Source organism: Periplaneta americana, chromosome 8 (assembly GCF_040183065.1).
Source record: "Periplaneta americana isolate PAMFEO1 chromosome 8, P.americana_PAMFEO1_priV1, whole genome shotgun sequence".
In the NCBI taxonomy this organism is placed as follows: Eukaryota; Metazoa; Arthropoda; class Insecta; order Blattodea; family Blattidae; genus Periplaneta; species Periplaneta americana.
Window position 1 is genome coordinate 13667217 of NC_091124.1, and position 15341 is coordinate 13682557.

The window sequence follows — 15341 nt, forward strand, 5'->3', positions numbered from 1 at the left end:
AGCTCTGTCAGCTGGGGCACTTACCTACCGATCTGGAGTTGCGCTTGGGCATGGATTTGATTTCCACTTGGAATGATTATCTGCTTGGGTTTTTCTGAAGTTTTTCTCAACTGTAAGGTGAATGCTGTGGCAAATTCTCGACCTCATCTTGCCAAATACCATCTCATCACCAATTCCATCGATGCTAAATAACCTAGTAGTTTATACAGTGTCGTTAAATAACCAAATTAAAAATATATACAATGTATTTGAAGACCCTTGTTGACACTGGAAATACTGTATGTAGACTTAAAGTTGTGATCGATGTGACTATGACTGAAAGATGTATGATCATATTTGAGGTGGACAAAGAGAAGTGACCAAAGTGTCCTGGAAGCAAAAAAGATTTAGGCATACTGTGCAAGTGAATACAGAAATTTTTGCTGACTATTGGACGAATTTTATTTATTTTCAATTTCTGCAATTCACTTTATCTGGGAATGATGCACATGAAAAGTAAAATGTAAATCCATCTTTATTTGAAATCAAAAGTATACAATGATGCTGAATTTCTAGAATCATCAGAATATTCATGATGATATTTGTATTACATAGAATAAACTGGCAAATGAGATATTTAAGTTAGCATCGACAGAAAATATTTTATCAAGAACATTTTTATAAATTACACTAATGTTTGTGGAAATTACAACACTAAGAAGGATACATGTGACTGAAATGAAATTGATACTACAGATTAGGTACATGACAATACACAAATGATTAGAAATACAGAAGTGTACCTGATCTGTGACCATGAGATTTCAGTATGGTGTGAAATCTCCATGTGCTGCAATCAGAGCCTGTAAACATCATGGCATGGAATCAAAGAGGGCCTGAATATGTTCCTGGGGAATCTCCCTTCACGCAGTGTATGCAAGTCCACAAAGTGCCAAGAGTGGGTGTTGGAGGACCATGACGAACAAGTTGTCAGCTAACTATATCTCAGACATGTTCGATATGCAACATGTCTGGCGAATGTGCAGGCCAAGAAAGTGGTGATACCTGTCATTCTTCGAAGAAGACTTGCACAATCCTCGCCACATGTGGCCGGGCATTGTCCTGTTGAAATATGGCTCTAAAAGCTCCCTAATGTAGCAGCTGATGTTCAAATTGCCCCAAATACGTAGGAGGCGAGATCGCATATTGTATCCAATGGAGCCCCAAACCACCACACCAGGCATTTGTCCACTATGCTGCTCAATAATGCAGGTTCTCAGATTGTGTTCACTATGGTAGTGTCTAACACATATGCCGCCATCATTGTAGGACAAGTTGAAGCGAAACTCGTCCGAAAACACTACATTTTGCCACTCAGAACACCAGTGACTGTGTTCACTTGCCCATTGCAGTCTGAGGCATTGGTGGTTTCTGGACAATGAAAGCTGATGCAATGGCATACAAGCCACTAGTCCAGCCCTCAAAAGACGGCAACGAACTGTTGACGCAGACAGGTCCACACCTGTTGCAATACTCCGTCGACTCAACACTGTGGATAAAGCTGTATGATCTGTCATGGCCGTGCGGACAAGATGGCGGTCATCCCATGCTGTGGTCGCATTACTTGGTCCAGTACCCACTCGTCTCTGCGTACGACCCTCTTCTATCCACTCGTTCCACACATGCATCACTGTTGTCGCAGCATGCCTTGTGTGAGTCGAAATGTCGCGGTATGACAAATCTGCTTCCCAGAGACCAACCATTCTGCCCCGTTGGAACTCACTCATGTGCTGATATTACGCCCTTCCACATCGACGAGGCATACCTGCACTAGCTTTCACGTTTCCACTTTGCTTGGAAGCTCTGCACTGACTGAGCAAGGCATAACACTGACCTTGCTGGTAACACAAGAGACGTCACTGTTGGGCCTATGTGTACGTCATCTCTCTGGAAACGTAATCAATTGTTGGTGGTACACTGTTTTACACATCTCCCGAGTTTGGAGTCGTTCGGGCCATTCTTTCTGGGTGTTGCACTTTTCACAAACATTAGTGTATTAATATTTTAATTTGTTAATCAGTAAAAACAAAATGAATTCATTATCATGTTACATTCGTTTCCCCTTAATGTTTTACAATGGCTGGCTAGATTCGAAACTACTTTTTTTTTTTTTTTTAAATACCTACATAAAGGCCTAATTTCAGTAATCCAAAACCTACTACAGTTAACATTTTTCATTACAGATGGTTATAAATTACTTGTTAATTTTTATTATTCCAACACACTCTTAGTCAAAATATTAATTTAATACAACAAAAATGGACGCAGATTTTTTTTCTACAAAAGCCGGAAATACCAGTAACTTTTTCATGTATATTAATTATTAGGAGAGCTAATACTTTAATATATACATTTTAGCACTGAAATCCTTATGGTATGTGTTCCAATTCACTACCCTGTATATAGGAAATAAAAATATATACGGGGTGATTCACGAGGATTTATCGTCATTTACAGAGCTTATTTCCGAAGACATTCTGAGCAAAAAAAATGTTATATAAACATTTGTCCTAATCTTAATATTTTCAAAGTTACATTAATTTGAAGTTGTTAGTAAAATATTTTTTTCTTTAGTTTTAAGGGTAAAATAATATTACAAATGAATGAACTACTCAGAAGTGTCATTTCTTTAATTGACTAGTGTTCTGAAGCTAAAAATGTGTTGTTAATTGCTTTGTACAGATTTAATTTTTCAATTTTTAACTAAAAATGACATCATTCTTACGTACTTATGACAAAAAATGTTACAAATCATACTACTTTAGGAACTTGATTCTTTACAGTTTAATTATGCATCCTAATGTACAGTCTTAAAGAATTTACAAGAATGGGGTCATTTGTATCAATTGTTGTGATAACTGCGTAAGAAAATGTAATTTTGTGGTTAAAAAATCTGTACGAAGCAACTATGGAATTCACAACATATTTTTAGCTTCAGAATACTAGCTAATTAAAGAAATGATGCTCCTGAATAGTCCATTCTTTATCTATAGTAATCTTTTACCTTTAAATCTCAAGAATAATGGTATTTTACAAACAACTTCACATTAATGTAATTATGAAAATATTGATATCAGGACAAATGTTTATATGACTTTTTTTTTGCCCAGAATGTCTTCAGAAATAAGCTCCGTAAGGGACGGTAAATCTTCGTGAATCACCCTGTATATATCTGTGTGTGTTTTATTAATGGCAAAAAGTGATGGGGGATTTAAATGGACTTTTGTAGAAGGAGATTGTTCTAACTGTAACTGAGTATACTATAGCTACAGCATGATGTTACCATATATACATTTCCAAATTCTGTCAATACATTTCTAAATTCTAATAAATGCCATCGATATGTTAACTACTTTTGATATATGTAACTTCTTTCCTCCATGCAGAGAAAGAAACATACTGGAAGATGACGACAGCTCTTCACAATATGATGGAAGAGAAAATGAAGATACCTTTTCGTGTGATGTTTGTGGAAAGTGCTTCAATAGCCGACGTAATATATTGAGGCATTTTCGCTTTCATACAGGCGAAAATAAGTGCGATGTCTGTGGGAAAGTTTTCGGGACTCAATATGAACTCAATGTCCATGAACGCAATCATAAAGGAACTAAACCTTTCGAATGTGACGTGTGTAACGGGAAATTTAACAGTCGAAGTGACTTGAAGGTGCACCAACGTATACACACTGGAGAGAAGCCGTTCAAATGTGAAATATGTGGGAAGCGTTTTACAAGGTCTACGCATCTCTATAAACACGAACGTAATCATACTGGACAAAAGCCGTTCAAGTGTGATATTTGTGGGGAGTGTTTTGATACGTCCTGTAATGTTCGGAGTCATATTCGTTCTCACACGGAAAGGAAACCTTTTGAATGCCACTTTTGTGGAAAGACCTTTCAGGATCGAAGTTGTATCACTAAACATTTGCGAATCCACGGCGGTGAAAAACGTTTTGAATGTACTTATTGTAACAAACGTTATTATGATCGAACTACACTTACTATCCATGCACGAGTTCACACGGGAGAAAAGCCATTCGAATGTACTAATTGTCATAGACGTTTCACTAGTAGAAATAACCTTGTTAAACACAAACGGTGTGAGGCAGTATAAACTTAAACGCAATCTTCGTTCTAATCGACGTGAATAGTAATTTATACAGGGTGTATCAAAAGGCAAGGTGGATCATTAAAAAAGATGAGAAAGAACCTGAATTTCTGCATAATATGTTAATACACTTCCCCCCCCCCAAATTAATCCCGTTTCTCCACTCTCTCAATAATAAACTTTCCTTGAATGTCATTCTGTGGACCCGTTTGGTATTTTATTTCTCTAATAATCATATCAAGTACTTGAATAAGTATAGTCTACTCTGGTATTTCATTAAAGTCTATCAGAACAAAATGTCGCCCACTGTCATATAGACATAATTCAGCACTCAGCCTAATCTCATATTGCAAGTTCTACACTCCCTGCTATCGTATCTGCTGCAGCTATGCGAATTTTTGCGACTAGATAATCTTTATTTGGTAACTCAGAACTGTAGATATGTTCCTTCAATGGTTTCAAGTCTGGCGACCGTGCTGGCCAGGAAATGACCATTTCTAATCATTACTGTTTGGAGAAACCTAATTTAGGATAGGTATAAAAATACAATGCACTCATCACAGCTGTGCATACTTAGCAAAAAAAAAAAAAAAAAAAAGAAGATAAATGGGTCCTTAGAGTATGACAAAGGAACTTTTATCATCATGCAACTCTAAACGGACTAATTCGGCAAAATGGTGTTAACATTTTTTTTTGCAGCACATCAATTCCTCTATTGCCTTTTTAATGATTGACCTTACTTTCTGATACACCCTGTATAAGGAAATTAAATCATTCAGAATGTGAAACGCACATGCAATTTTGTAAAAAAAAAAAAAAAAAAAAAAAAAAAAAGAACTGACAAGTGATCAGTTATTATAAATACATTATCTATAGTTTATTCAAAAGATCAAGAGAATGCAACAGTAAGCTTAAGTTATTTCATAGAGAGAGATATAAGAAGCGCCCACTACTGTTCATAATTTTATAAATTCTGTACAGTCTCATTTTATTGTCAATAATTATTTATCCCTATTTATTGTTATTTTAAGTTTGATGCCTCACTTAGTTTTTTTTTTAACATAGATTATGATGAGAGATCTTTAGCATTTTAAAGTGCTAATAAAGAAATATCGATAGAATGTTATATATCAGCATTATTTTGGATCTGATTGCTCTCAGTAGAGTGAATATCGCAACATCAGTAAGTCGTGCCTACAATTATAAAAAAAGTCACAGACATTGAATATAAACGTGTTTTTTGATATTCAGTAACGTTTATCTATGAGCCTGTGCTAGTCACAAACTGTAAGTCCTGCTGGTGCATAACATCCTTAAATAAAATTACTGTAAAAGATAGACAACGCAAACCTTTATGTAAATTAAAGAGTAAATAAAGAGCTTGCTATCGATGTAATTTATGCTTATTTTCTGGTCGAGTCCATTTTGAGTCCTAAATATCTTCTTCTCGTGGTACTACAGCCATTTGCCAGCCTTGACCGCCCCGACAATTGTCCTCCATCTCATCCTATCACTTGCTGCTCTCCTCCATGCCCTCACACCACTCCTCAACAGGTCATCCTCTACAGACTGCAACCACCTCACTGGAGGTCTTCCAACTCTTCGGCTGCCATAGATAGTATTGAAGGTCAACATTCTAGCTGGTATTGTTCCTCTGTTCTATATAAATGGCCCAGCCACTGTATTCTTCTTGCTTTAATTTCTCTTACTATGTCAGGGTCGTTAAATATTTTATATCGTTCAGAATTGTATCTTATTCTCCACTTTCCCATTTCGCACACAGGGCCGTATATTCTTCTCAGGATCTTTCTTTCAAATGCTGCTAGCTTATTTTCATCTTCTTTATTTATAGCCCAGTCTCAGCTCCATACATTAGTACAGGTCTAATAAGGGTCTTATATAATTTTATTTTGGTTTTCCTGTGTGTATGTCTGGATCTCATTTGTCTATTTAGTCCGTAATAACTTCTGTTAGCTAAAGTTAGTCTTTGCTTAATTTTTTGCTCTATTTTTCCATCATCAGTCACTTTCACCCCTAGGTATTTAAATTCCTTTACTCTTTGGAACCTATGATGTCCAGCATCTAAATGGTCATATTTGACTGATTTTTTGTTATTTCCATGTATTTAGTTTTCTCTTCGTTTATCTGTAAACCCATCTTTTTTGGAGTCCTGAATATATCTAACGCTTTTTAAACTACTTAAAGATTTCAACAACATAGGCGAATGTTCACTTACTCTGTTGGATACAGTTGCTTGAATTGAGAGGCCCAGTGGAAATATGCCTCCGTGCCTCCCGTCATGCCTCTCAACTCCTGCACAAGCCCGTCTCGTCTATCTTCAGGTAGCCAGCAAAGCTGTTACGGTACCTAACAAGGCTCCTACAAACCATGAAATTCTCGTCACACTTGAGAGCCCATAGATGCCAGTCAGATTAAAACTTACTTAATAAATGTAATAAAATGTGGATTTAAAAGTAATAGCACTCACAAACAAAAATTGAAACATTTCAAGAGGAAAATTTGGATGGTAGCGCAAACCTGCTACCATATGCAATGGCTGCCACTTCTGGGAAGTTTAAGGTGATTGTGCACTTAGCTACCACTGAAAATAATACCTGATACCTCATCATTTTTGCACCAAGTACGATATAAGAACGATAGAAACAATTGTAGAATGGGAACTCTAATTTGTAAGTTTTCTCTATGAATCACAAACTTGTAGAATGGGAACTCTAATTTGTAAGTTTTCTCTACGAATCACAAACTTGTAGAATGGGAACTCTAATTTGTAAGTTTTCTCTACGAATCACAAACTTGTAGAATGGGAACTCTAATTTGTAAGTTTTCTCTACGAATCACAAACTTGTAGAATGGGAACTCTAATTTGTAAGTTTTCTCTACGAATCACAAACTTGTAGAATGGGAACTCTAATTTGTAAGTTTTCTCTACGAATCACAAACTTGTAGAATGGGAACTCTAATTTGTAAGTTTTCTCTACGAATCACAAACTTGTAGAATGGGAACTCTAATTTGTAAGTTTTCTCTACGAATCACAAACGTGTAGAATGGGAACTCTAATTTGTAAGTTTTCTCTACGAATCACAAACTTGTAGAATGGGAACTCTAATTTGTAAGTTTTCTCTACGAATCCCAAACTTGTAGAATGGGAACTCTAATTTGTAAGTTTTCTCTACGAACCACAAACTTGTAGAATGGGAACTCTAATTTGTAAGTTTTCTCTACGAATCACAAACTTGTAGAATGGGAACTCTAATTTGTAAGTTTTCTCTACGAATCACAAACTTGTAGAATGGGAACTCTAATTTGTAAGTTTTCTCTACGAATCACAAACTTGTAGAATGGGAACTCTAATTTGTAAGTTTTCTCTACGAATCCCAAACTTGTAGAATGTGAACTCTAATTTGTAAGTTTTCTCTACGAATCACAAACTTGTAGAATGGGAACTCTAATTTGTAAGTTTTCTCTACGAATCCCAAACTTGTAGAATGTGAACTCTAATTTGTAAGTTTTCTCTACGAATCACAAACTTGTAGAATGGGAACTCTAATTTGTAAGTTTTCTCTACGAATCACAAACTTGTAGAATGGGAACTCTAATTTGTAAGTTTTCTCTACGAATCACAAACTTGTAGAATGGGAACTCTAATTTGTAAGTTTTCTCTACGAATCAGAAACTTTTTCTCTACAATTCTTTCCCAGAAACTTTTGCTTTTATATATTCTTAATTACACATCATATGAAATAGATGGACAAAATCGTACAACCTCTGTAATGTGTCTGTGAAAGCAGGCACAATTACACATGGATTTAATTAAATTGCTGTAGAATAAAATTAGAAACTAAGAAACGTGAAAGGATTTTAAATATTCTGTTTGGAATACAGAAAAAGAGAATAAACCAATATGGTTTGTAAATCATATTGCTGTTGACTATCATTTTTTCTAATCCCACCAGGTTTTTTCGACATTTCTGGTTTTTTCTCCTGGCAGTGGTTTGTAACTCACTTCTGATGATGGAGCACCTGGAAGGCAGAGTTACATTACCCCAATGATATCAATGATATGATAGGATGATCATGATTATGTGGCACCAGGGGAGGTCTTACGTCTGAACCTAGTCTAAATTTCAGACCATGAATAAACAAAGGAAAAAATTCCTTTCCTCTAACCGGAAATTGAACCCGGAACTCATGAACTGTAGTCAGAAGCTCTGACCACCAGACCATGAGGCTGTTGTTGTTGTTATTATTATTATTATTATTATTATTATTATTATTATTATTATTATTATTATTATTAGGCCTATTACTATTACTGCCACAACAAGGGGATCTAGCTAAGAAAGTAGAAGGTTGAAATACACTGTGTCTGGCTGAAAAATCTAATAAAAGAAAAATGATTGTAGGTCATTTTGTCGCACTGTAATTCTTTTATTTCAGCACATAAATATTTTTCGGCGGCCAGGTAGCTCAGTTGGTAGAGCAGCTGGCTATGGACTGGAAGGTCCGGGGTTCGATCCCAGGTGGTGACAGGATTTTTTCTCATTGCCAAAACTTTCAGAACGGCCCCGAGGTTCACTCAGCCTCCTATAAAATTGAGTACCGGGTCTTTCCCGGGGGTAAAAGGTGGTCAGAGCACGCCACCTCATTCTAGTGCCGAGGTCATGGAAAGCATCGGGCTCTACCTCCATGCCTCCCAAGTGCCTTCATGGCATGTTACGGGGATACCTTTACCTTTTACATAAATATTTTTCATTTCGTGCATGGCAACACTGTAATGAAAATTTAAATGTGTGCTCACCTATCCAAATATAACATGCTTCTCAAATAGTGTATTTTCATAGTGATTCAAGATGATTAGTTACTTATGTGTTTGTCCACTCTTCTTCTTTTTTTTTTACTGTCCTCCCCATTTCTATTTCTCGCATTTTTAGTAGGTATCTCATAGTTCATATTTTTATACATCTAAAGCCATGAAGATAAGTGGATATGTCTTAAATTCATGCTGTAGTTCAGTGTGGTAACATTCTGCCATATCTGTAGTTCGTACAGTTCAAAATAAATTTTGGTTCTTCAGCCCTTATTTCAGGAGGAAAGGTTGATGTTTCAGTATATTTTTCCAGAATACGTATGTATATAATGAGAAAATTAAAAACATTCACTAACAGGAGGGGCCTCTGATATTACTTCTGCAAAAGCATCTGATACCTCGGATGGCGATAAATAGAAAATACAAAAAAATAAAAGCTTTTAACCACTTTCGAATTTCAAATGCTTTGTTTCGGAGCTCTTGGTTTAATATCCTGTTTCCTTTCATTTTTCTAAGCCAACTCTGTCCTAAGTGAAATTTACATTCTGTAATCTTAACACTGGGAAAATTAATTTTGGCAGCTTTGTGTGATGCTATTTCATAATCTAACATAAGCTTTGAAATGATCAACTGCTTTTCACTATATTTGGAGACTTAATTTCTTCAGGAAGCATCACATGTTATATGTTTGGGTATTAGCATTTGACAAAAAAAAACAGGTAACCACAGGAATATTGAAGGCATTAACACACGAAAGTATGGTGTACATTTGATAGAAATGGTTGGGAGCATAATCAGAATTACCGTTAGCCAAAATAATGATGCATTTATTATTCATGAGAAAAGTTAGATTTGTTTTACAGCATGTATTTTCAACCTCGTGCTCGCGAGCATCATGTGCTCCTTTAACGAAATTTGGTGCTCTTGTCGTGTGAGTAAAAAAGTGCTTGCGAGCACTAATGTTCCTGAAGTTTTTTTTTTAAATTCAAACTTTGTTGTACAAACCGGAACAAACAGTGTACCTATCTATCAATTACAGTAGGCCTATAATATGTTAGAGATCTGGTAGGCCTTATCATATTTGATAACCTCTTTCAATTCAGTGTGGACTTAAACAGGACGATCAAGATTATTCAAGATAATAATATGACTGCTCGTGAGGAAACTGATAGACCTCCAGTCCTCTAGCTCTGAAATATTTTATGTGAAAGGAGAAATTCATAGTCTTTGGGGGAGGGGGGGGGCACAAGATACAAAAATACTGCGTACAAGTAGTGTTTCTGTCAAATGTCTGGTTATGTCCAGAACAACTTACATAGGCGAAATAAACTTTCTCACTTATAAAATACCTCAACAACCAAGCACCAGGGGCGGCCCATCCTTATGTGCTACAGTGCTACAGCACAATGATAATTTTTGCTCAAATAATGTATTTGCAATACCACCATAGTATCTGTCTGCCATTTGACAATTTCCCGTGGTTATGTTCATGACGCGTTATAGAGTGCTTAGTCTTCGCTCTTAGCTCTTTGGTGCCTCAGGGGGTACAATGTGCTACTCTAAACTCTAAATGAGAATGTAGACAATTAATGCGCATGTGCGAAGCTGAAATCATTGCCCTGATTGGCTATTTTTACGCGGGGAAGTGCTGTAGTCAGCTTCAGCACAACACAGCTTGGAGATTGCAAGAGTAAAGCGTAACGAGAGAATGCTTGTTTGTGGAAGAACTCGGAACTATTTACAATGTAGGCCTATTTGGTAATTCAAGTGTCCGACTGCTGCTGCCGTCTACCTGGTTTTTGAGGTTCCTCCTGAATCAGTCAGCAAGCGACGGAGAATGGAATCCCAGAAAACTGAAGCCAAGGAAGTATGTGACCGTATAATTCAGAAAACTACTCACCGTTTCCAGCCTTTAAGCTATCTAGATTCAACAAAATTGTTAAACAGCAAATTTTCTGGCAATTTTTGGATAGCCTAATTTTCCTGAACGCGAACTTGAAGTTGCTATCAACAGCTATACTGTACTGAACAAAAGAGTGTTAAAGACACAACTTTGAGTTCTATATGGAACACCTGCCTTCCGGAATATAGATAGAGCTGTTCAATTGTTACGATACGTAGCCTCCAACAATTCACAGGATCCATTCTGTGAAGCAACACTGTCAATAGAAAAGAGTATGATATCCAAGTTGAAGGGTTTAACACCAGAGTAATTGACAGGTTCTGCAGTAGGAAGGAACGTCGTATGGATTTCATATTTCGTCACTAGGCGAGTCTCAAATTAAGGTAAATACATATAAGTGTATACAGTAGGCCAATATAGAAATTGTAGTACACTCATTATTTTGACCACCAGCCGCTACTGCCAAGCACAATCACTATTAACTAATTTACATCTGCAGAGCTGTTTACGTGTAGCTACAAGTGACTTGGACATCACTGAAATTCTGAGTAACATACAGATTCAAGGAAATCATAACTCTTGTGAGTGTTTTAATAGTATATTACGATACAAGGTTAGAAAGTGCTTTTAAAATTCGAGGGAAATTTAGAAAAAAAAACGAGCAGAGTGGAGCGAGTTTTTCAATTTCCGAGATTTTGTAATGCATTTCACAAACGTATATTGTGCAACATTTTTAGGACAACCATATTTTTAAAATTGCAAATACAACATATTTTGCATTGAAAATTTAGAACAATATTATTCCAGAACCTTTGCAAAACTCACTGTAATGGTAACTAAGTAACAATAAGTGGACTGTAGTGAGCCTATTTCAGTATAGTTTTATGTTATGAAGGATGGTTTCCCTAGCAACAAGTCTCTGTGTGGGAATTCTAACTTTCAAGGGCTAACAACAATAGCTGTAAATACAGCAAAAACACGATCGTGCAAAAAATTTATTTATTTATATATTTATTTATTTATTTTACTTGTATTATGTATTGGAATGGGTCTGTTGAATTTATTCGATTTCATGGTGCTCACTCACTCAGTATTACATGTGGGCAGTGCTCACAATCTTCAAAAGGTTGAGAATCCCTGTTTTACAGGTTATTAAGTAGTACCTATGTTATTTTACGACGCTTTATCAACATATTAGGTTATTTAGCGTCTGAATGAGATAAAGGTGATAATGCCGGTGAAGTAAGTCCTGGGTCCAGCACCGAAAGTTACCCAGCATTTGCTCATATTGGGTTGAGAGAAAACCCCGGAAAAAACCTCAACCAGGTAACTTGATCCGGCCACATGGTTTCGCTGCCAGACGCACAAACTGTTACTCCATAGGTGTGGACCAGGTTATTAAGACAATTTTAATGTTATTGTACATATAAAAACTGTTTTCCAGTGTGTAACTACATTTTCGGCAGAAGCATATTATAAAGCTTCTTCTGTGGAAGAAAGAACAGGAGGAGGGAGCATTTTATAGTAGGAAGGTTCCTATAAATTTCCTGTCTGAATAGATCAATTTCAGAAAAAAAATGTCGAAATTAATATTTTATTTAATTTCGGTCGTAATCATTTTTAAGGGGTTTGCACATAAATCATCTGTTGCCTTTTTTTTTTAATGCTGTACGATTTTTTTTTGTTTAATTAATGAGGAAATGTGTTCATGGATATGACAACCCGTTTTATCAACGTTTAAAGTTTCAATTTATTATGGTATGCTTCACTGTAAGCTTCCATGTCTTTCCTCTGTTACTTACTTATCTATGACTTTTAATGAACCCGAAGATTCACTGTCATCCTCACATAAGCCCGCCATTGGCCCCTATCCTGAACAAAGATTTATCCCGTCCCTACAATCATATTCTACCTCCCTCAAATCCATTTTAATATTATTCTCCCATCTACGTCTCGGCCTTCCTAAAGGTCTTTTTCCCTCTGGCCTCCCAACTAACACACTATATGCATTCCTGGATTCGCCCATACATGCTACATGCCTTGCCCATCTCAAATGTCTGGATTTAATGTTTCTAATTATGTCAAGTGAAGAATACAACGCGTGCAGTTCTGCGTTGTGTAACTTTTTCCATTCTCCTGAAACTTCATTCCTCTTAGCCCAAATAGAACATAGGAAATATTGGAGAATGCTGGGTTTGCAATGAAAGACCGCCCATTTGACAGAACATTATGTATGTATTTTTTTAAAATTGGGTAATTTTACGACGCTGTATCAAGATCTAGGTTATTTAGCGTCTGAATGATATGAAGGTGATAATGCCGGTGAAATGAGTTCGGGGTCCAGCACCGAAAGTTACCCAGCATTTGCTCGTATTGGGTTGTGGGAAAACCCCGGAAAAACCTCAACAAGGTAACTTGCCCCGACCGGGATTCGAACCCGAGCCACCTGGTTTTCTCGGAAAGACGCGCTGACCGTTACTCCACAGGTGTGGAGTGTATGTATGTTACCATTATTATTATTATTATTATTATTATTATTATTATTATTATTGTTATGTAACCAACCACTCTGAACCAACGCATTATTCCAGACTCAGATAAATTATGGTAATGTTTGGTTTCATATAATTTTGTAGCTGAAATCTTAGTCTTCAAGATATGTTGGCTACATTGTTTGCAGAGAACACTTCATCATGGAGTTGTAATCATAATGACAGCTTTAAGATTAAATTGTAATACAATGAGCACAGAATTCTTATTCAATAGTGTTTGATTGTTGTACATATAATATTGTGTTTATTACCGTAAATAGGTAAACATTTTTTCCCGCCACGAAATCGATAGTTTAAATCGGGAAACTAAGTGTTCGAGTGTTGTACATTCACAGTCAGTTCTGAAGAGTTCAGAAGTGTCTGGTGTGGACAAGGGAGACAGATCTTGATATTCGTGATGGACACAGATGAGCTAGCTGCAGTTCTAGGAATTATTATTGCGTGTATTGTTAAAAGAAGACAACAAAGAAGAAAGCGTGCTGACCGAAAACGTAAAATCGTTATGAAAGAATGTGCTAAGAAACGACAAAAATTAGGTAACGGCTAAGGAAGATGTAGTTGAACTGTTCATATTATTACGAGTTCTGCAATTCTTTTATGCCAGAAATTATTCTAGGAAGTTTCCTAGTACCCGGTAGTCGTTACATAAACTGTTTGGTCAGTCATTGTTGTATAATCATAAAATATTTATATTTGGGTTACATAAACTGTTAGGTCAGTCATTGTTGTATAATCGTAAAATATTTATATGGTGAAACGAGCGTTGAAGGACTTCCGCCGATTTTAGAATAGACACCGACGCACTTGAACTGTCAACATAGAAAACAAAAAATCACACTCAATCGCATTCACCTTCATCTTGACGGGATAATAAAAGCCAACTAATCTAACCAAACCTAACCTAACCTAACTTAAGTGCGTCGGTGTCTATTCCAAAATCGGCGGAAGTCCCTCAACGCTCGTGTAACCAAATTCTTTTCAGAAAGGAGCCACTGTGTGAACATAAAAACGACCTATGTAAAGAGTACCGGGTATTATGAAACTAGGCCGTACCCTTTTTTCTAATTTTTAGAAGTTTCATAAAGATCCATCTAGGCCTATATGTAATATTCATAGAAGTTCGTGTACAATGTTGAAATCGATTGTAGTCAATCATCTTGAATGTAGGCCTACTTAAGTTGGTACTAACATATTCCAGCATTAACAAGTTTAGTCCTACGGTACTTGTTTTACTCATGTAATAGTTAATAAAATGTAGATGTTTAAAATTATAGAATTACCGGTACATATGCCTACTATAATACTATGACATATTCAGGTGAAATTTTCTGTTTCAGGAAACATGTTAGGAAATGTAGAATTTGTTGACGTAGATAAAATTCACGTGAAAGAGGAGCCTGGAGAGAATGAAGAAAATGAGGACATAACGTTACCAACAGTGAAATCGGAGCTTGATGTGAGAGATCAGTCACCAACTGAAGAAGAGCCTGGAGAGAAGGAAGAAAATGAGGACATAACATTACCAACAGTGAAATCGGAGCTTGAGGTGAGAGATCAGTCACCAACTTGAAATTCTGCTGGACATGTAAAGTCAGCGCAATGAATAGTTGGAGAAAGTTAAGTCACGCAGAATCACATGCTTTTTACCTTCGTGTATGGTTAGCCCGTAGGGTGAGGGAACAGACTATTGCGTGTTTACATTCTCGATTCTCCAACATCCATTGCGCTGGCCGTAGTTTCGATAATTTTCCAGTTGTAAGGACTCTAATGTGACGGTAGTGAAAACGCAAATACAACAGGTATTGGAAAGATGTTACCAGAGTGCTAGTTATATGCCATATATACAGGGTGTATCACGAGGTTTTCCCCTGGTTTATTGAGGTGATTCCTGATGTTATTTGGAACAAAAAA

General features: G+C 36.4%; 1 protein-coding gene across 4 annotated transcripts in view; it reads left to right on the plus strand.

Annotated features, from left to right (window-relative positions):
• The window catches only part of LOC138704504 (uncharacterized), a 54050-nt gene that overhangs the window by 6807 nt on the left and 31902 nt on the right, over window positions 1–15341 (plus strand). The window contains exons 1-2 of one of the 4 annotated variants that reach the window (XM_069832434.1): window positions 13467–13966; window positions 14768–14976. In XM_069832434.1, the coding sequence (XP_069688535.1) occupies window positions 13828–13966; window positions 14768–14976 (348 nt within the window). In that variant the 5' untranslated portion in view covers window positions 13467–13827. Of the gene's footprint in view, window positions 1–13466; window positions 13967–14767; window positions 14977–15341 lie in introns of those variants that run through there. The other 3 variants (XM_069832435.1, XM_069832437.1, XM_069832436.1) reach the window with 3 other exon arrangements.